At 34.9% G+C, this 23,259-nt stretch overlaps 1 protein-coding gene and 2 long non-coding RNA genes across 3 annotated transcripts in view; 2 read left to right on the forward strand and 1 right to left on the reverse strand.

Annotated features, from left to right (window-relative positions):
- Nucleotides 1-972: 972 nt before the first annotated feature.
- The window catches only part of LOC113051607 (glycine N-methyltransferase-like), a 78,718-nt gene continuing 56,431 nt past the window's right edge, over nucleotides 973-23,259 (forward strand). Inside the window, exon 1 of the mRNA XM_026215504.1 lies at nucleotides 973-1,291. Coding sequence (XP_026071289.1) covers nucleotides 1,086-1,291 — 206 coding nt within the window. The 5' untranslated portion in view covers nucleotides 973-1,085. The remainder of the gene's footprint in view (nucleotides 1,292-23,259) is intronic.
- Nucleotides 4,941-11,853, forward strand: LOC113051609 (uncharacterized). Its single transcript, XR_003276925.1, has 3 exons — nucleotides 4,941-6,519; nucleotides 10,746-10,865; nucleotides 11,146-11,853. It is a non-coding gene; the product is annotated as an uncharacterized LOC113051609 (long non-coding RNA).
- Nucleotides 6,518-8,418, reverse strand: LOC113051608 (uncharacterized). Its single transcript, XR_003276924.1, has 3 exons — nucleotides 8,047-8,418; nucleotides 7,844-7,934; nucleotides 6,518-7,364 (listed from the first exon to the last, which is right to left on the reverse strand). It is a non-coding gene; the product is annotated as an uncharacterized LOC113051608 (long non-coding RNA).

Raw genomic sequence — 23,259 nt, forward strand, 5'->3', positions numbered from 1 at the left:
TTCCTTACCTACCTGAGAATAATAAATAAATAGGTAAAATGTGTATAGATAAAGGTGACACCATAAAACACAACAAACATAACTAACAAATATTGCTACAAGTGTGACTTCATCATATAATAATTAATAATAATATTAATAATGTTCATCATCTGGCTGACTACGTCTTGTATTAATTGTTCTACAAATCCCGTCATACATGCACAAACTGACAGTCACCACTATTACTAAATATTGTAGAAACATAATTTTCTTTAAAGTTGCTTTGTAACGATTGTATTGTAAAAAGTGCTTTCCAAATAAACTTAATTGAACTGAACTCAATATGCTGCATTTGAGGCATTAGAAAAATAAACACATTTTCATGACTGGAATTTGACAAGTACATAAAAATATTAATGTTACATAAATAGATACTTTGCAGTGTATTAAATGACACAAACTCATAGATAATAATAATTATAAAAAGAATGCACATGAACAAACACAACAGCGAAATTAATGTAAAAAGCCATTAAATAATATATTGTGACAGCCTCAGTGAGGAATAATATAACACATAAGATCTATATTATGTGTTAAGTGCTAGTGTTCGAGAAATGTGGATATTTATTTTAGAAATGTATTAATTTTTTTTTTTCCACTGAATCATTTAATTACGTTCATACAGTAGGCTATTTTCATTCTCTTTAATATTTTCATTGTCTTTAATAAAACCCAACAATGCAGGTTTTTACTTTACTTTGAACTTAAAAAAGAAAAGTATAAAATATTTTAGGCAGTGCCCACGTTTCCACATGTCCAACAATATCATATCAGTCACACTTTTCTTAACACTTAAGTTACTCTTTAATTTTCTTTTTTTTTTTTTTTTTTATCTGACGAAACACAGGTCGGATGTGTATCAGTAATAGACTGAGCACGTCATCAAAAGTCTTGGCCAATGGAAATGTAGGCGTTAGTGTATTCGCGCCTCAGATTGGTCAAAAGTTTCTGTTTCAACACGCGATATAAATGTCAACATCGACATTGTAAGCCTGAAAAAGAGACTCAAACAGGAGATTAACCGTTCACGTGGTGTGATAATGGTGGACAGTGTTTATCGTACACGCTCTCTCGGTGTTGGTGTAGTTGGTCTTCCTGATCAGTATGCCGACGGTAAAGCAGCGAAAGTGTGGCAGCTGTACATCGGAGACACTCGGAGCAGGACAGAGGAGTACAAGAGCTGGTTGCTCTCCCTGCTCAGAAAACATGGGGTTCAGAAGGTGCTGGATGTAGCCTGCGGCACAGGGTATGACCTAAATTAAGTAATAATGATAATAATAAATTTGCTTTGTGGTTTACTCAACTCCCCCTCTCAGAAATCTTGGTCATGCGGTTGGCCATTGAAACTGAAGGCATTTTATCTGAACAACACAAAGGCCGTGTTGCAGCAAGAGTCATGTATTCTTTTGTTATTTGACACTGGCAGGAGTGCTCTTGTTTTTGTGACATATCAGGACACAAGTGAGATGGGTATGACATGGGTATTACAAGGAGAGGGTGACTTATGAGGACATAATGTCCCCATTTTTCAAAAAGCTTATGAATCATACAGAATGATTTTTTGAGAAAGTAAAAATGCACAAAGTTTCCTGTGAGGGTTAGGGTTCGGTGTAGGGTTGGTGAAGGGTGATAGAATATACCGTTTGTACAGTATAAAAACCATTACACCTATGGGATGTCCCCACTTTTCACAGAAACAAACGTGTGTGTGTGGGTATAGAAATACATATGACACAATATAGATAGATAGATAGATAGATAGATAGATAGATAGATAATAAGATAGATACTGGTGGTAAGGAAGTAACAGATAGTTAAGATTTTTGTACTATATATTACCACTTTATAAATGTACACACCAACTTGTCTAATAATATCCATTGCTGGGCAGTGCTGTGTAGTAGCTGTATTTGAGGGAGTGTCTTCAATGTTAACTCAGCATAACCTGCAAAACCTGTTTTCCAGCCCAGACATTTGTATTCTCCACACAGGCTTGTCTGTAGCATATATTTAACAGCATATTTAAATGTAAACGGCGAATGATTGGTTTAAAGTCAGCATTAAATGGAAATTGTGACCGACTTTTCTATAATGTGATGTATATAGAAGTGAATAATCTGTCTATTACAAGAAATATAGGCCAAGACTTCATCCATTTAGAATTGATGGAATCAAAGAAAGTTGTTTTGCTAACTAAATGGAGGAAGATCTGAATGCATGTTTGTAGTCAGTTGTGGAGAGAGAAGTTGTTGGAGGGGAGGGATTGAAATTCACCTGGCCATTGGACAACCTTATTGCCCAGCCTTCACATTAATATACACGTCAGAGTAGAAATGCTGTTACGAGAAGAATAAAAGGGCACATTAACAAAAAAAAAAAATAAATAAGAAGAAGAATTGTCAATTTTGATTGCATGGGGATTAATAGTGTCAGTACCAGCACTCTTTAATTATGCACTGCAAAGCTCGATGTGTGATATAGGAGAAAAAGACTTGACAAATGCATGCATCACTCTGCATTTATTAAATGCATGTTTCAAATTAAATCACAATTTTGTGCATTTGTTTCATTAAAGTTCATTGAAGTTTCATTGAAGTTCATTAAAGTTTCATTGAAGTTAATTTTTGTATGTAACTATATTTAAAATGTAGAACTGCCAAGGAATGCGAGTTTGCTTAAAATTGATAATATTTTTACACCATTAAATATAATTAGCTTTATTTCATCTTGTCATTATAAGCACATCATTCTGTTCTCTTTAATTTAGTCAGCCATACAGCCCTTAAAAGTAGAGAAAAAATCACTGCATAAGGGTGTGTTGAAAGTCGTCAAGTCATAATAAGTAGAATGCAGACATAATTTTTTTACGTAATTAATTAAAGTGCTTTAGTGCATTTTAGAGCAGGAGTTTTGAAATAGATTAGATATAATTAAAAAGATTATAGATCAGTCAATACAATAGTTTATTGTCAGTGAATATTAAAGAAGTCATGTGATGTTGCTAAAAAGAACATTATTTTGTGCATTGTGTTTGTGCATTTTAAGGTTAAAAACACGGTAGCACTTTATTTTACAGTCCTATTCCTCATGTACATGCTATGTACTTAGATTTATATTACTTTTACATGTAGTCATTTAGCAGATGCTTTTATCCAAAGCGACTTTCAAATGAAGACAATGGAAGCAATCAAAAACAACAAGAGCAATGATATATAACTGTTTTAACAAGTCTCAGTTAGCTAAAAGGGCTTTTAAATAATATAATAAAAAAAAAACAAAAAAAAAAAACAGATAGAATAGAAAAAGAATAGGACATCTTTTTTATAATTATATAATAAGTGAAAAGAAAATAGATAGAATACAAAAAGATTAGAAAGTTATTTATTTATTTATTTAGTTTTAAGAATTTAATTAGAATAGTGAGTGCTTAACCCTCTGACCCTCTTTGTTTGGGAGTCACACTTACCTTCTTCGCGGTCAAAAGTGACCGAAGCCTTGAAATGTAACTTTTTTTTTTCTTCAGGAAAACCAATGTAATATATTTTTGTTCAATAATATTTTTGGATTATTATATATGATTTTTAGGTAATTTTATGATACTATGCAATATTTATACAATATTAACGAGATATTTTCTCCATTAGAATTAATGTATATTTTTTATCTCTTTATGTATTTATTTATTTTTTTAATAAATGCAATAGTTCACATTAAAATAAAGTGAAAGCATTTAAAATCCATTTTTTGATGTGAGAATTGGGCAATCTGGAGGCATTAAAAAGGTAAAAACTTGGTGTAATGTTGCGTAACCTCTTGTATTAACACCCTATAGAATTATAGAGGCTTTTGGATTCACATAGTTTTTTAGACCTCATCTCTTGATTTTTTTTTAGGTTTTGCATTTAGATCTATGTCGAGACATTTTAAAAGATAACTTTTTGCCAAGGTTTAGATATTTTTGGTTAGATAAGTATCAGGTTTTACATTATGATTTCAGTCAAACATTAAAATCTTGTTAGAAAGGGAACACATAGAAAGCATTTTTGTTACTCAGTATTTGATAATTGAAAAATCTAACAAAATAAGGAATGAAAAGTGATCATTCAAAGCACTATACAAACATTTTGTAATTAATATTTTATGCAATGTACTCAAATGTTAGAGAGAGAGAATGAGAATCTCCTTTGGATTTTTTGATTTATGATTTACTGATTTTATTTCAATAACTTGAAAAAAATAATATTTTATTCTGATGCAGTCTTACCAGTTCATTTCTGTGTGTTTTTGTGTGTGTGTGTGTGTGTGTGAGAGAGAGAGAGAGACACTTTTTTATTTTTTCCATTTATTGATTGGTGTCAATTTTGCCCTCCTGATATTCTGTAGAGTCACCCCTTGATTGCTGCACACTTTTTTTCCATCATAATGAATGGTTAAAGCCGGAGTCACGCCCGTTTCACACATACTCCGTCTGCGGTGCGTATGTGTTGCGTATTTTTTTATGCATCCATGTTAACGGATTTCAGCGTTCACACTGCACGCGGTTGCGGTCCGTCAGTGCATTCCAGGAGCAGTGCGTCTGCAAGCAGTGCATCGATCATTTACGTACCAAGTCTATTTTTGCTGTGCTGCATGCACTGAATTAAAGTGACAGTGCATTGTTCGCGGTAAAAATGAGCATGGATTGACACGGAAATGCAGTCATTTCACAATAAATGTATACTTATCAAAGCCTACTGTGTTTCACACGCAACACATGGGTTTTTATGGAAGTTTTTTCCTAACATAATTAAAATTAAAATTAAAATGCTTAAAAAGATCAAATAATAAATCAAAGTCTCAAAACAACTGTTCAAATGATAAATCAAATGGTCAAAATATTAAATAATAAATCAAACACTCAAAATGTCTGCACAAATTAAAAATCAAATGCTCAAACCATATTTCATTTCCTCATTTGGATTTGATTTTTAATTTTCATCATCAACCCAGGAGAAACCTGTCAAAATTGAATATAAAAGTCAATGCTCAAGTCATGAATCTGATGCTCAAATTATATATCAAATACTCAAATGCACATGGCAAATGATAAATCAAATGCTCAAACGCACATCGCAAATGATAAATCAAATGCTCAAACAGACATCGCAAATGGCAAATAAAATGCTCAAACCTACATCGCAAATGTTACATCAAAAGTTGAATGTCAATCAACCTAGTGTGGGCGGAGCTTTGAGATGGAAGAGATCAAGATCGGATGGTGGAAATTGTTTTTCAAACTATAATTTTACATTTGCGTGGACAAGCAACGTCATTTTTTGTGGTTGAAAGTGCAAGTGAATTCGTGGAGCTTTTAGTGAGTAGTTAGAAAGCAAATGTGTTAGACAGACAGTTTTGTTTTTTTTTTTGTTAACACTTGAACACCTGACAGGCGAATTTAGCAGTCATACACAGCAAAAAACGTTGGGTTGTTTTTTTTAACCCAACCGTTGGGTTACACATATTGGGTCAATGTGTTGGGTTATCTTAAAATTTGTTGGGTAATTTTTTTCGTCGTTGGGTTATTAGTTGGGTTATTTAGTTATAACCCAACTGTTGGGTTAAATATGTTTCCCGCTTCACTCCTGTTCAAATTTTAACGGTCCAGTCAGAGACTCAGTGCGGACATCAGCAGCAGCCTGCGTGATTATGAAGGGTAAGTAACTGTTAATATAATCATATGATGTATATAACTGTCATAACATTAAGTAATGTGTCTGATATGTTAATTATTGTTTTTTTATACGTTAAAAAAGTTTTAATTCCCTTTAGTCCGTTTGTTTCCCCCAGATAATCAGATCGATTGTCAATTAATGCTATTCATGTTTGTTAGCCAGTATTAATACAATAAAAGATTTAGACAAGTATGACTTAAAAGTTAATAAAAATGTTAGAAAAGCCGCACGGACCATTTATCGGATCGGACCAGTGAAAGAAGCTGCTCGAGCGAGCTCTGAGCTCACACACCAGTAATGCGACAGACAACAGACTCCGCGAGAATCGTTTGAATGAACCTGCAATTTTCTGTTATAAAAGTTCAAAACCCAGACGAAAGAAGAGCGCGCAGTCGTGAGGCAATCCGCTCTTTCAGCGGAAATTTATACTAGTGCCCCAAATTTACATAACATTACTCCTCCCACCAATCTTTAAGAGGGGAGCTAAAAACAGAAAAGTCATATTCGTCTTAGCGCACCAGCACTAATTAATTGTACTGTAAAAGTGTTTTTATGATTTAACTTATTCATATTGAATATTGTTATGCATCTATTGGAATACCCTATAATTACAGCAGTTTCTCTTATGAAGCTAGATTGATTGACATGTTTTTTAAATTTGTTGTACTAAATGTGTTTATACTTATGTTTTAGACAATGGACTTTTTCGTGATGGAAAAAATGCAACAATATAATTTCTGCCTGTTAACTGAAACATTTCAAGGTAAGTAACCTACACTCAAAAAAATAAATCGTTGGTCTAACTTAATATAATTATGACACCTATTTCCACACATTTGAATGGTGTTGTCTCAACTTAATTTAGGCAAATGGAACCCAAGAGCAAAATTCATTTTGAACCAACAAGATCAAATCATTTTCATTTGAATCATATTATCGTATTTATCTATAAACTATTTAATCTTGTTGAGCCAATTAATCTTAATCACTTAATTTAGAAAACCAGAAATATTGTGTCAACTACTATCGTTAAGTTAATTGTACAACTTTATTTACATCAAACAAATGTTTAATTGTTGACATGTCTATCAAAATGTAATTTACTGCACAAATAAAATGTTCTCAAAGTGAATGTCACAAGTTTCTCTTTATTCTTATTTCAAGGCAAATTTTCAGGTGAAAAAAAAAAAATATATATCATCCAAGATGAACAACATTATATTTCAATGTATATGCACAGCTAATACCTTCTTGAGTCAAGATTTAGTCTTTTGAGAATACACACGTAAGGTAACTTACTCCAACATCTTGTTCTTAAGGGCTGGTACCTTTAGTGAAAGTTTTTGTCCATCCAAGATAAAGAACACTTTCTGGATGACCTCAAATGTAGCCTTGAGTTCTCGTGGGTAGCTGAGGTTCAAGGCGTAAGTAAGTCCAAACAGCATGGCCACTCCTACACGTTCTTCAAAGAGCAGAGCACCTCGGTCCCTTCAATCAGGATACCAATGTCCACAGGTTTATCCCCTGGTTGGTGTCTACTGACTGGATGATGTAGATCCCCATTACCATCTGCTCTATGGCTTCTTTAGCATTCATCCAGTCGCAATCCTGGGCAAGACAAATAAAATGTGTTTAGTGTGTAAAACAACAATATTTATTAATGACAGTAAACATTTGGGGTGCAACAGTTCAAAATGCTCATGGTTCGGTTCGTATCACAGTACGGTTCAGTATGTGCTATGTTCAGGGAAAATTGGACTACTGCAAAATAAAAATTAAGAACAATTAATAAGAACAAATAATCAAACTACAAGCAACATTACAAATAAATACAATAGATCAAGATTCAAATAAAATATTTGAATCATTTCTTGTGTGATTTAACATTAAAAACACAGGCAGTGAGAATAGTCATCGTCATTAGAGGTGGACCGCGGTTCAAGTGCGTGCCGAACCGTAAGTAGAGAATGGTACGGTTAGATTTTTTACAGAGAACCATTGCACCCCTAGAAACATATGAAAACTGTAACAAGTGTACAAAACATAACGTAAACATAAAAGTGAAGAAGAGAAAAGCAGTAGCTTACATTGTACTCCTTGAACAGCTGTAGATGGTCCTCCTTTAAGTATACACAGTTCTTTGAGGATGCATTCTCTTTCCATGTCTACGCTGTTGTTCTGTAAAAAAAAAAAAAAAATGCACAAAAACATTGATTATTTGACCATATCATATAGATAACTAAGTATATCAGGACAACCAATAATAAAAATTCTATCATTAATTACTCACCCTCGTGTCATGCTCGAAGACATTCGTTCATCTTTGGATCACAAATAAAAAAATTTTTTATGAATTCTGAAAGTTTTCTGTCCCTCCATAAACAGCTATGCAACTGAGACTTTGATACTTCAAAAAGTACATAAAGAGATCATAAAACAAATCCATATAAATTGAGCGGTTTAGTCACATTTCTCTGAAGACTCGCTTTATATTATGAACAGATTTAGATTTGGATTTTATTCACATATAAACATTCATCAACTCGCACATCAGTTGTGGTGAACGGAAGCATAAGCATGTTTGTTTGGCATGCGAGAACCAATGAGGTTCATTCTCGTTACGCAGCACGTCTGAGCTTCTGTTTTTGGGCATCAATCAGGTTCAGTTGACCTTCCATTGATGTTTGCTGATCAATGTTTATATGCAAGTGAAAGCCTAAATTAAATCTGTTCATCATACTTTCAAACATCGAACTTATTAAAACGTCAAAGTCTCAGTTGTGTCGCTGTTCATGAAAGGACATAAATCTTTCAGAAATCATCAAAAAGATCTTCATTTGTGTTCCAAAGATGAACGAAAGTCTTACGGATTTGGGACGACATGAGGGTAAGTAATTAATGACATCATTTTCATTTTTGGCTGAACTAACCCTTTAAGAACATCACTAATACAACTTACCACATGAAAAAGTTTACTAAAACCCAAGCATGGGATGCTGTTTATTGCTCTTGTAAACCTGTAAAATAAAAATATAAAAATAATTTTTACATAAATTTGCAGTGTTCTCATCTTTACCTGAACAGAGAAATCTCCTACAGATTGCTCAGCAGCAGTCGTCTGAATGAAATGGCTAATTTTATAACTGAAACAATATAGTAAAATAACTATCAAATTGTATGAAATCAGAAAATTACATTATCCATTCGTATGTTGGTTATGAAAACATTAGGTATTTCCAAGCACACACTAATAAAACACTTTAAACTTTCCTTTATTTTATTACAGTAATAATGAGCCATTTTTCTAAACCCATTTAAGAACATACTTAATACAACTTACCATGTGAAAAAGTATACTATAACCCAAGTATAGGATGCAATTTAATGAGCTCTTGTAAAAACCTGTAAAATAAAACAATGTTTACATAAATTTGCAGTACACTTGTATTTACCTGTACAGATGTTTCACGTATTACATGCTCAGCAACAGTAAAATTATATATACAAACACAAAACAATTCTGAAGAAAACGGGCGATCCTGCTCTACCGACTAAACCGAGGCTGATTTTCCCATGCAATATGCATTATAACTGAAATCAATATAAAAAGTAAATGCTGCCCGGAAGGGAAGTTTCGATCATTATATTTCATACAAACAAAAATCAAATTGTCTTTAAATCATTCTCATTCAATTACAGCAACTGTAACAATAATACAACGTAATACAAAAATGTGCAGTAGCAATTACAACACACAGTGATAAGATTAAAGTATAAATATCACGTTTAAGATCACATCTATAAAACATTACGAATTTGAACATGTAACAGAAGTGAGGGAATCACTTACGGTCACAGTATTCATCTGTGCGAAATAACAACGCGTGCACCCTAATCCTGTGCGATCATAGTCAAATGACACATGCCTAGTACGCATGTGCTCTATACTGTATTCCACGCCGCCTGGCTGCTTGTTGATTAACATCAAGCATATAATTGTATTGACATCTTTGTTTGTTGTTTCGTTTTAACATTAATTCGCAGTGTTCTCGTCTTTACTTGTACAGAAGCATCACTTAACAGTTAACTGAAACAATCTAGTACAATAACTCTTGCAACTACCGCATTAATGTTAAATTATGTACATACATGCAGGCGTTTATATCGATTTACTATGTTTTTATCGAGTATGAACATGTGACTAATAGAGTAGTTCAAATATTCCAATAAGCGGTCAAATATCCGCTTAATGTTGAATTCTGACTGATTTAAATAGTTTTACTCTCTATCAGCACAATGCAGACAAAGAAAATAAAGGATTTTTGAACTTACCAATTCTACAGCATTCCACCATAGACTGGACTCCACCACGTAATGGCGCCCGCGATAACTGACGAGGTCACGTGGATTTCCTGTCATCAGCGCATGCGCAAAAGTAGTAGTTTGACTCGAATCATTATTTTTTGTTGTTTCGACACAAATGAATTGAGCTCTTTTAAGGTTGTATGGATTTAGTTCAGACTGATTTAAAATAATTGTGTACATCCCTTAAACTGATTAATTTTATTTGTTTCAAAATGCTCTATTTATTTTTATCGAACAACACCCAGATTTCATTTTTTTGAGTGTATTTAAATCAATGATACATACATTTTCAATTTTACTTAGACCTATGACAAAAGGACCTATGAAAAAGGACAAGTGAGGTGAAATAAGTGTATTGTTGCATTCCGTCCAACAAAGCTTCCTTTCATTTACAGTGTACTTTTGTTCCTCCCTACAAGCCAAATCAGTTTGGGGTATAGGGTGGGAAAATTTACTCACATTAGCCGCAAATATAGCCAAATTTTCTGGAGGGAGTGAAAACTGGTTTAGTCTGTCTCTTAGTGCAAATGATAGTAGATCCCCACAAAGACTGTAAAAATTTAAACTGAGATAATTTTTTTTTTTTTTTACTTGTATGTAAAATCTCTGTACTTTTGTCATTAGGCCTTCGTGCAGAAATTATCTTTAAACCCCTTCCTGCCATCTGCACCATACCACACAAATGGAAAAATGGTCTGCATATCATACACGGAAATGAAGTTGTCCTTCATTGACATTCAACCTGTAAGTAAAAACAACACTTAAAATTACAGTGCCCTGTGTAGTCAAGTCACCTTTATTTATTTTGTATAAGACACACGTTGTACAATACAAATAGTTCCAAGAAGATATTTTGAATAAAAAAATGATGACAGAATTTTCATTTTTGGGTGAATTATCACTTTAACCAATTTAAATTCGCTATAGCTTTTAACTCATTTAAATTCACTCATTTGTAAAGTGAGTGTATCAATGAAATATCATCACAATTCATGTTAACTGATTTTTTTTAAATTCTTTTAAGGTTTACACTAATTAGTGCTGTACTTGAATCACGAGACAAGCCAGTATTCACATGTCTTGATGCTTGGTGACAAGGAAAACTCCTCCCAAGATTTTATTATTTTAAACGGGGAGGCGATGGAATAGAAGACGATACTACAAGCAGTCGATCGGTGTTTCAAACTTTTCTTTGTATATGACATCTACTACCCAAAGCCCTCTGTTCCCATTTGAGAGTTTTTGGAACACACAGTCTTTGATAGTTTCTTCTGCACACTGTCTCCTCCTTAAAAACTTTGTATTTAGTAATCAATAAAAAAACTTTTTTATTTTATTGATCATCAGTAGGTCCAGCAGTATATTATTATTATTACTTGATTTTATGATTATTTTTTGTTTTATTATATGTTATGTTCATTTTACACACACAGCAGTGAGAAGTGAATACACACCCGGAACAGTGGGCAGCTATAAATCCAGCGTCTGGAGAGCAACTGGGGGTACAGTGCCTTGCTCAAGTGCACTTCAGCCATGGGTATTGAGGTTGGGAGAGAGCGCTGTTCATTCACTCCCTCTCACCTACAACTCCTGCCAGTACCGAGACCTAAAACCTGTGACTTTCGGTTTCCAGGTCCAACTCTCTAGCCATTAGGCCACAGCTGTGAACTGTATTTGCACATTTGTGTGTTTTGATATGAATATGAATCAACACATTTGTACATCTTGAAAATGTCAGTTGTATTTTTACATGTTCTTGTACATTTAAATAAAATATTTTAAAATATATTTGTAAATGTGTTACTTGCATATTAAAATAAAATCTGTAAGTTACAACAAAGTAGTTTCAAAATATGGTTGTGGTAAGTAATTTTTAATAAAAATACTGATGTTAATTAATGTAAATAATTAACTCAACTGTTGGGTAATTTTTAACCCAACAGGATTTTAACCCAATGGGTTGGGTTGAAATAACCCATAGATGGGAAGGTGCTATACCAACCCATAGTTGGGTTATTTTTAACCCAACATTTTTTAGTGTGTAGTTTTGTCTGTTCGTTGTTTGGAAATTTGCAAGGTTAATATTCAGTGTTTAAACTATGCTATGTAGAATCAGACCTTTATGCTTGTTAACATTTGTCATATGATATTTCTTTAAAAGGCATGCTTTTTTATGCACTTTTTGCAGAAAGTTGACTTTCTAATGCTTTGTGCTATGTTGACAACAATTGATTGTTCAACTTAAATATGATTGAAAGAGTTGTAATATCATTAAATAAAACCATTTCCACCAGCCGATCTTGATCTTTGAGCATTTGATTTATCATTTGAGCATCTTATTCATGATTTGAGCATTGACTTTTATATTCAATTATGACAGGTTTATACTGGGTTGATGATGAAAATTAAAAATCAAATCCGAATGAGGAAATGAAATATGGTTTGAGCATTTGATTTTTAATTTGTGCAGACATTTTGAGAGTTTGATTTATTATTTAATATTTTGACCATTTGATTTATCATTTGAACGGTTGTTTTGAGACTTTGATTTATTATTTGATCTTTTTAAGCATTTTCATTTTCATTTTAATTATGTTAGGAAAAATCTTCAATAGGTTTTGGCTAGATTTAAAACAAGAAAAGGAGCAACTTTAGAGAAACAAGGCAACATTATATATGCACTTTTATAGAGGAAGAAAAACAAAGTTATTTAAGACCCGTTGGATTGCGTGTAATAAAGATTTAAATGCAAAAGGCACGAGAGTTGACTGTTTCTGTCAGTGGTGAGTTTTAATTTTGAATGTTTGTGATATCCTAACAAGAAAAGTAGGCTAATGTTGCGTTTAAATGTGTTTGCTACAAAATTTAAATGTGTAAATGTGTGCAGCTTGTTTCAGCAACTTATTATAAAAACCTAGCAGTCAAATGCATGAGTAGTAATACATTTGTTTATATTTGAATTTAAATGTGTCTATGAAAGATTGTTACTGTAGCCTACTGTGATGAAAGAGTATCACAATGCTGAAAAAGCTTTTTGAATTTTTTTTTTTTTTTTTACATGATTTGATATCAAAATAATGGACAAAGCTTGTGTTTTGTGGCTTAAACTGCCGCGGATCAGTAGCGGACTGCAAACGCGTCCTGTGTGAAAGCACAATGAGTCCGTGCTGCTTCAGCACAACATACATACACACGGACTGCAGACGGATTATATGTGAAACAGGCGTCACCATATGGAAAGCCAAATGGGTCAGAATACGCGTGCTTTTCAACGCCGTATTAATTTTAAAACACCGTTTTCATAACGCCGCCAGGCGTTAAATAAGCGCCGTTACGCGTTAAGTTAACGCCAGACGCCACCACACGTTAAAATAACGCCACACGCCGATAGACGTTAAGTTAACGCGACACGCCACTTAAGATGCAGATTTATTTACTCATCTACATGGACACACCTCTCATGGCTACAAGGACTCTACGGCAAGTCAGAGCATCCAGTTTGCAAGAGCGCGAAGATGGCTAGCCCTTACAATTCTACATATAGCTTTTGTCTCATAAAGTTATCACCCCAGGCATGAATAAGTGCAAATTTGGAAAAGATTTTATTCAACAGTTAAATTAATAAGAAAGTAATATTATTATTGTATTATTATATTATATTTTGAGTAGGCTATCATTTCAATTTAATAAATAGTTGGCGATAGTTTCACAAATATAGAAAATCTGTTTATTTACATTTACATTTACTCAACCTAATGTTGTTTCAAACCTTATTCCTGTATATATATATATATATATTTATAAACATAAACTGAAATTATAATCATAGCTGAATTAAGCAGAACTGCAGAGCTGACCCCCACTAAAAATAGACTTATGGGAGTTCCCCCTGATATTTTGTATTAGCATCAACAACAAAGGCAAATCTGAATAATAATAATAATAATAATAATAATAATAATAATAATAATAATGCAATTAGGATAGTAAATAAGATTAAACAGACGGAGTATGGGGATTGAATGAAGGCAGTAAATGTTTATTGGTTCACCTCAGATCGTGAAAGCAGGCTGCAGTATTGTCATTCATCATAACAAACAGTGTAGAGATGACTCCCTCGGAAGAAATCCTGCAGGCGCCCCTGAACATATGGACTTAAATTTCAGGGACACTTAATTTGCTCTATTTCTTAAAAACAAATTCAAACAAAGTCCAAACAAACACACAGCTGTTTCTGAACAACGTTTATGAATGAATCTGCATTTTAGAACAAATCTAGCGAGTCAATGATTTACCCATCACCCATTCATAAAGAGAGTCATTTGCTTTGTGATTCATTGATAAGGCAGTGACATGCTGCCACCTACTGTCGGTTTCAGTTTCATTTGAAAGTATAAATGAGTCATTTAAATCGTTTAATATTTCCATTTTCAAAACTTTATATTTTAAACATTAATTTCATTACATCGTTCTTATGAAATACATTAACGCCACCTCCAAGTCTTCTCAAAAAGTCTGCATAATCCTTAATGCGACAGCAGAGTTCTGTGTCTTGCGAAGCTGAAATGTTGATGCTGATTTCATTTGACTGGTAACTTATTCTTCTGGATTGTATTTTACTAATTTAATAAAAATTAGATGGAAAATGGGATCAAAAAGCTAAAAAAAAAAAAAAATCAAATATTGCCCTATTAATTTATGTTCCTAAACAAAGAAATATCAAAAAAAGAAAAGCATAGAGGCCTTGATACTGTAACGTTACCTTTTAAAAAACTAATTGCAAACGTTTATGCAAAGTGTATTATGTACAAATAATGCAATACTGTACCACTAAATAAGAAAGGTTTTGAGGGCAAAGCTAATCAGGCCAATGGGAGACAATTAATAATCAGTCTCATTTTATATTAAATCATTCTTTCATTTCACTAATCAATCTTTTTTATTTTTTTTTTATTAAACACAAAGGGGTCATTAATGATGCTTACATTATAGCATGTGCAAATTCACAAACAAAGTATATATAATTTGGCCAAAATTACAGGTACCTATATTAATATTCAAGAATGAACAAATGTACTGTTATTATAGATTACAAAGGTATTTATAATTAAATACATCCAAAAGGTCAGGACTTGCCATACATTTTCTCATTTATTTAACCATTGTAATAATTTCCAAATTTGGACTTATTTGTGTCATTCGATAACTATATTCCCTATATCCATATTTGTAATTGCTTTATTGTAAAATAAATCAGGTAACTACTTTTGAGTATGATTTCAGTTTATCATATGTTATTATGTTTTTAAAAAGGAAGAAAAAGTACCCTCAGAAGATATTTTAGAGCCTAATTGAGTTAAATCTGAAAAAGCAAACAAAATGTAGCTTTAAATATTAATATTTAATTTAGAATTACACATGCTATACTTTTGTTACAGAAACTGCATCTGAATCATTGGGTTGAGTAAATGTAAATAAACAGAATTTCTATTTTTGTGAAACTATCACCAACTATTTATTAAATTGAAATGATAGCCTACTCAAAATATAATATAATAATAAAATAATAATATTACTTTCGTATTAATTTAACTGTTGAATAAAATATTTTCCAAATTTGCACTCATTCGTGTTTTAACTTTATGAGACAAAAGCTATATGTAGAATTGTAAGGGCTATCCTTGCCATCTTCGCGCTCTTGCAAACTGGATGCTCTGACTTGCCGTAGAGTCCTTGTAGCCATGAGAGGTGTGTCCATGTAGATGAGTAAATAAATCTGCATCTTAAGTGGCGTGTCGCGTTAACTTAACGTCTGTCGGTCTGTCTGTTTACTTATCACGTAACGGCGCTTATTTAACACCTGGCGGCGTTATGAAAACGGCGTTTTAAAATTAATACGGCGTTGAAAAGCACGCGTTTTCTGGTCCACTTGGCTTTCCATATCACCAACCCGTCGATTGCGGTCGACAAGTCGATCTTGGAAGCATTTAAGTCGATTGCGAAGATTTTTAAAGATCTTAGAAAAAAACTGTATTTTTATTAATTATTATTTATTATTTTAAAATGCACGATGTGTGAGCCTATTGTGTGTAGTAAATTGTGTCTAGGGGAGGGAGATGGGTATATTTGTCCAATCAAATAGCCTATAGTTTACATATAATGTCTGTAAAACAACCACTTTCTTTAGGGCCGTTTCATAGTCAACGCGAGAAATGCGAGCAAGCAACGCGAGTGACGCGCTCCCTTTCATAGTCTAAACAGTGAACGCAAGCGTCACTTGTGATGCGTGTATGCAATACACCGCTCACGCAACAGGGGGTAGTCGGGTGATATTAGTAGAGTCGGGTCGCGTGATATTCAGATCACAATGGCAACTGAAGAGGAGTGTATTCTGTTGCTGATGAACTATTGTGTAAATGTGGATGAATACGTATAAGTTTGCATAATTTTTCCTCTTCGCCCGCCGTTGTATTCAAACCTTCTTCTTCTGTAAACACAATATACTTTAATTAATGTACAATACTTGCAATGTCGCCCCCACCGACAGCGCATAGTATTGCGTGAATCGGCGCGTCGCGTATCAAAAACTAGGACGACACAAACTAGGACGACACAAAGCGTAACGATGCGTAGCCTCGGGGACGCATATGCGTACAGATGCGTTGACTATGAAACGGCCCTTAAATATGGAAGGCCAAAAGGGTCAAATTCACGTGAATTTTAACGCGTCAACAAATGCGTTAAATACGTGTTGTTTACGTGCTAAAAATCAGCGCGTATTTAACGTGTATTTAACGTGTATTTCACGTGTTAAATACACACATGTGAAGTACACGTTAAAAATCTGTTTGAGCGGGTCAATGTCATTGGCTGCTGAGGACTTGGGTCAAACCACTTCTGTGAGCTTAGAGGGGTGTACCATTCACAGACAGGCAACCATCATTTAACATGCTATAGATCAGCTTATTCAGCCTTATTATTTAGTCTTTTTTGTATAGCCTATAGAAATAATATATTTAAATTGCAGTTTTATTAAATATTTATTTTTTAATAAATATTAATTAAAATTTTGTGGTGATAGTATAATGTTTACAAAAGTTACATTATTTTGTAATGAAACAGGACTTTTTGTTTAGCTCTTGACTCGCCGAAGTATACTATTTAAATACTGTTGCTTTCTGAGTGCCATACACAAAAATACCAACTCATAACTCCACGAATATAGCAAGGAGAGTCAAAAGTTATAGTCTGATTCTACTGTGACGATCCAAGGGGCTGTAGTATTTTATTTTGCTCAGCAGGTGTCATGGGGTAACACTTTTTGTGTCTTTAGGTTAAGTGCTGTGATGCAGGTGTGGAAAATTGATTGTGATTAACAATGCTGCCTATAAGATGCTGGCTTTCTTACCCTCTGGAGGGAAGGAGATTGGGGCTTGGTCTTTGCTGGTCTTGCTGTTTGGTGGTCAGGCGGACTTTCTCACGCTCTCAGTCCAAGGCTTGATGTTGGTTTTTTGTATCTTTATATTTTTTATGTTTTACCTCAATGTAGTTATGTCTGTTTTCTGATTAAAACACATATTTGTGCAAATTTGATTATGTTGTATGGACTCTCTATTCATGTTGCTACTCTTTGATCCAAGGGGTTGTAACACTACGTTCTGTCAAATGTTTAATAGAGCTCTCCAACTGATTCATGGGTTTAGGTATTATTTACATATGAAAGATCTTAATGGATTGTTTTGATTTTGGACTCATTTCAATCTTGAGAATCTGCTGTAAATAATGATATGCCTGTGGCGAGTGGGGCGGGGCCGAGAGGCGTGGGAACGAGGAGTGAGGCCAGGTGTAGTGATTGGAGATGAGCTACACCTGCGCCCCACCGCCAGTATCGAGACCCACGTAGGAGATGGAAGGATATAAAACTGGAGTGACGACCGTGAAGGACAAGAGAGGACCAGGCCTGGGACATTATTTTATGTTTTGGCTTTTATTTGTGCGCGTCAGTCGCCGTGAGGGGCTGACGTGCTGTTTTGTTTATTTTTGAATATTAAAGTCTTTATTTGATTGTGCGCCGGTTCCCGCCTCCTTCTTCCCGATGAATATGGAGATTTGTAAATCATTACAGTGGTGCCGAAGCCCGGGAGTAGGGGTGACGCGCTGCTGAAGATCCCTCGCCGCTGTGGTGAATCCGCGGTGCCCTCGAGCAGGCGAGGTATGTGCCGCCATGGACGCTCGAGGCGGTGGGCTGGAGCGAGTTGCCGGGGACGGGCGAGCTCGCTGCCGACCGCCCACGATATGGAGGGGCGGCTGCCGTCCGTGAGGGAGCGGAGGAGTCGGCGCCGTTCGCCAGGGGGCCGGAGCCTGCCGCCTCCGTGACGGAATCCGGAGGGGCAGGGAACGGGGCACTTCTGCCGCTGCCCAAAATCGGAGGAGCCGTCGCCGTCCACCGGGCGGCGGAGGAGTGTCGTGCCATCCGCCGAGGGCCGTCCAGTGCCACCGCCGGGCACCGCGGAGGAGATCACCCAGCCGGTGGGGGGCCGAGCAGCAGTGCGTCTGGGAACCAGAATTTTTTTTTTTTTTTTTTCTCCTCTCTCCCCGCTCTCGTCCTTGTCGCTCCTCCTTCCATCTCCTTTTCTCTCGCCTCGTCTGTCCAGGTGTCCTACCCTCGGGTTCCTGCAGGTCCCCGTGAGCGGTCCCCCCCGGAGGGAAGGGGGGGGGGGGGAGTAGAGCGCAGTCTCGAGGGTACCCCCCGGCCTGCGAGGGGCGATGGGGGTATGTGGCGAGTGGGGCGGGGCCGAGAGGCGTGGGAACGAGGAGTGAGGCCAGGTGTAGTGATTGGAGATGAGCTACACCTGCGCCCCACCGCCAGTATCGAGTCCCACGTAGGAGATGGAAGGATATAAAACTGGAGTGACGACCGTGAAGGACGAGAGAGGACCAGGCCTGGGACATTATTTTATGTTTTGGCTTTTATTTGTGCGCGTCAGTCGCCGTGAGGGGCTGACGCGCTGTTTTGTTTATTTTTGAATATTAAAGTCTTTATTTGATTGTGCGCCGGTTCCCGCCTCCTTCTTCCCGATGAATATGGAGATTTGTAAATCATTACAATGCCATTTTTCACAATCAGAGCATGTTTCATGAAGTTATAAAGGTAAAACCATGAGAATATTGCAGCATGTGTGCATTTTGAGTTTTTTCTTTTTTTTTGTTATAATTCGTTGACGAATATCTTCAAATCTAAATGACAGATTATTGTATAATTGGGCTCATTTTAATTGAGAGAATTAAAAATTTGACAGAGTACAGGGATAATTCCTGGTCAAAACAATGGAGCCTAAAGTGGCTGGTCTGGGAAGCCTGTGATCAGTGAGACAGGGTACAGGTGAGGCGGCGGACCCCTCGTTACTCCTCACGGCAGATAACTGGGGGGAGAACAAGACAACAAACAGTCCATACAAAACTCTCCAAACGACTTGACAAGACTAGACAGGACAGGACAGGACAGGACTAATGGTCTGTAGAAAAAGCACAAAAACGTCAGAAACATCCAAAATGGTTAGTAATAATCTAACAGGGAATGTAAAGAGACAGAGCTAGAAATAGAGAGCCTAATGATAGGACATAGAGAGCAGGTGAGCGGAGGAGAACGAGGAAAAGAAAGAACCAGCAGATGGAGACCGAACTGGGATCATGACAGTTGCAATCCCGACTCTTCATCTCCTCATTAGAAGCGCTTTTAGAGATAAGTACATCTTTATGGGTTATAGTTATAATGAAAGTATAAAGTTATAATGAAATTTTTTTTTTGTTTTTTTTTTTTTGTTAAGTAGTTATTTAAAGCTATATATATATATATATATATATATATATATATATATATATATATATATATATTTATATATATATATATATATATATATATATATATATATATATATTTATATATATATATATATATATATATATATATATATGTAGATGTGTGTGTGTATGTATGTATATGTTTTCAGTTTCGGTTAATTTTTGTACTCCTATTAAAGACAACACTGCAGAACGAGCAACTGTTTTGTTGATATTGCGTGTACAGTTACGAATAATGTATTACTTTTACCTTTTATGAGCAAAAATGATGGCATATCCAAGGAAAAAATTGCAAGTGATCATGCTGCCGTCTCCCTGTCCTGAAGCATCTCCTCACAAATGATTGGATAGCTTACATTTATCTGGGTCTAACAAACATCTGGGTCATATGCTTCAACTGTTTTATATCTATAGATTTTATTTTAGGCAAGTCGTGATGATTTGAGAAGGCTAAATTGATCAAACATATAGGCTCACTGTCTGCCGCTGGCAGCTTGGTCGTTACTTAAAAAAAACTGAAACTTATATTTAACAAACATAAAATGCTCCAAACGCTTTTCTAACTAAACTTAATAAAATATATTATATTAACAAAATATAATGACTTGGCTATTACATATAAAACTGAACTATTTTAATAGCTGATACAATAAGTGTAAGCTGTTTAGGGACTGTTCACCTGTTCAAATCAGACAGGTTTGTCTGATTTGTCCCATTTTTTTCAGACACAGTGGAAGATCTGATAAGAATCAGTGTAGAGGGCCAAGTCTGGAAGATTTTGATGCTAGAGAGAATGTGGCCAGCTGGATTAGCAAAGGCCAAAGATCAAGAAGGCCAAACTATAGGAATTGTCCATCTGAGGGGCATGTGACTGCAGTGGAGGATAGTCCATAAGACATTGAGCCATTGTTCAGTTTGAAGCCCTTAAAACCTTAATTTAGATTTTCTTTTTATTTCATATATCTTGAGATGTTTTAGGTTTAAATTTCACCTCAGTGAAACACTTTAAGCACCAAAACTTTTTCAGTAAGTTACCTTTCTTGTAGAAATGTGCTTCAAATACATTATGTTGACCAGATTGTTAGTTAATCTTTTAGACTACAAGTCAATATTGTTTATATGGACAGCAATTAAAAAAAAAAGTGGACTTGTAAGAAAAAAGTTAGGCGCACTAGTGTAATAAGTGAAAAAAATGAGCCTAGAGCCCTGTTGTTTTATTCTACTTCATGAGGACTTTCAGATGAAATGTGGCACATGTGTATCCGAGTTGTGTGATATTTTTATAAATATTAGAGTACATGGCAAAATGATGATTATAATTTTTTTTCTCAGCACTATTTTGGAGTTGATCAACATGCTATGCATTGTAATGCTCAGACTCTAAGTTTTCAAATGAGTTCTATTTTTTATTGATTTTAATTCAGCAGTTTGAAAAATATGATTAGTTATATTGATGCGTTGGGGGGGGGGGGTGTTGACGACGGTGGTAGTAATAGAATACTTCTGTTGTCCTGACCCTAGTACAAGTTTTCATTCTAATCCTGAAAGTCTTAAATGCTTGTGTCTTATAACATCACCTGTGTACCTAATTACTGATTGTCTGATGAGTGCATCGCTGAACAAAAAGTGCAGAATTGCTGAACAAAAAAGAGGTTTCAATAAGTGCCACCTGCTTGGCGATAGCTGTAAATGTAAGCACAATAAAAGCTGTTGATTCCTAAGATGATTGTTTTCTAAAGACAGATATTGATTTCAATGGTTTGTATCTTAAACCTGAATTCATTGCTTACCTCCATTGTAACTATTTCCCCCACACAAATGTTAATGCTCGATGCTAACTTAAGCCTTATACTATCACAAAACATTTGAAACCGATACTTTAACTAAACTTATGTATGTCCTGAGATATTGAATATCAAATAAGATGGATATTAATTTATCTTCAACACTATATTTTTTCTTACATTTTTGTCAGTTATTTCTCAGCAGGAGAATGTGCAAATATATATTTTTATTTACTGAAAGTCAGAGTTGAGCAGTAAGTAGTTGCTAGTAATTTAGTTATTTTAATAATATTGGAAAATTTGAAATTCTCTCGATTAAAATGAGCCCAATTATACAATAATCTGTCATTTAGATTTGAAGATATCCGTCATCGAATTATAACAAAACAAGAAAAAAACTCAAAATGCACACATGCTACAAAATTCTCATGGTTTTACCTTTATAACTTCATGAAACATGCTCGGATTGTGAAAAATGGCATATCATTATTTACAGCCGATTCTCAAGTTTGAAATGAGTCCAAAATCAAAACAATCCATTACAATCTTTCATATGTAAAAAATACCTAAACCCATGAATCAGTTGGAGAGCTCTATTAAACATTTGACACAATGTAGTGTTACAACCCCTTGGATCAAGGAGTAGCAACATGAATAGAGAGTCCATACAACATAATCAAATTTGCACAAATATGTGTTTTAATCAGAAAACAGCCATAACCACATTGAGGTTAAACATAAAAAAAATATAAAGATACAAAAACACAACATCAAGCCTTGGACTGGAGAGCGTGAGAAAGTCCGCCTGACCACCAAACAGCAAGACCAGCAGAGACCAAGCCCCAATCTCCTTCCCTCCAGAGGGTAAGAAAGCCAGCATCTTATAGGCAGCATGGTTAATCACAATAAATTTTCCACACCTGCATCACAGCACTTAACCTAAAGACACAAAAAGTGTTACCCCATGACACCTGCTGGGCAAAATAAAATACTACAGCCCCTTGGATCGTCACAGTAGATTCAGACTACTAACTTTTGACTCTCCTTGCTATATTCGTTGAGTTATGAGTTGGTATTTTTGTGTATGGCACTCAGAAAGCAACAGTATTTAAATAGTATATTTTGGCGAGTCAAAAGCTAAACAAAAAGTCCTGTTTCATTACAAAACACTGTAACTTTTATAAACATTATACTATCACCACAAAATGTTGAATAAGCTGAAAGCTTATCTTATAGCATGTTAAATGATGGTTGCCTGTCTGTGAATGGTACACCCCTCTAAGCTCACAGAAGTGGTTTGACCCAAGTACTCAGCAGCCAATGACATTGACCCATTCAATTAATTAATTAATGCGTACTTCACGTGTATTTAACACGTGGAATACACGTTAAATAGACGTTAAATACCCGTTGATTTTTAACACGTAAATAACACGTATTTAATGCGATAAATACGTGTTGTTTACGCGTGAAATACACGTATTTAACGTGTT

The sequence above is a fragment of the Carassius auratus genome, chromosome 32, assembly GCF_003368295.1.
Source record: "Carassius auratus strain Wakin chromosome 32, ASM336829v1, whole genome shotgun sequence".
NCBI lineage: Eukaryota > Metazoa > Chordata > Actinopteri > Cypriniformes > Cyprinidae > Carassius > Carassius auratus.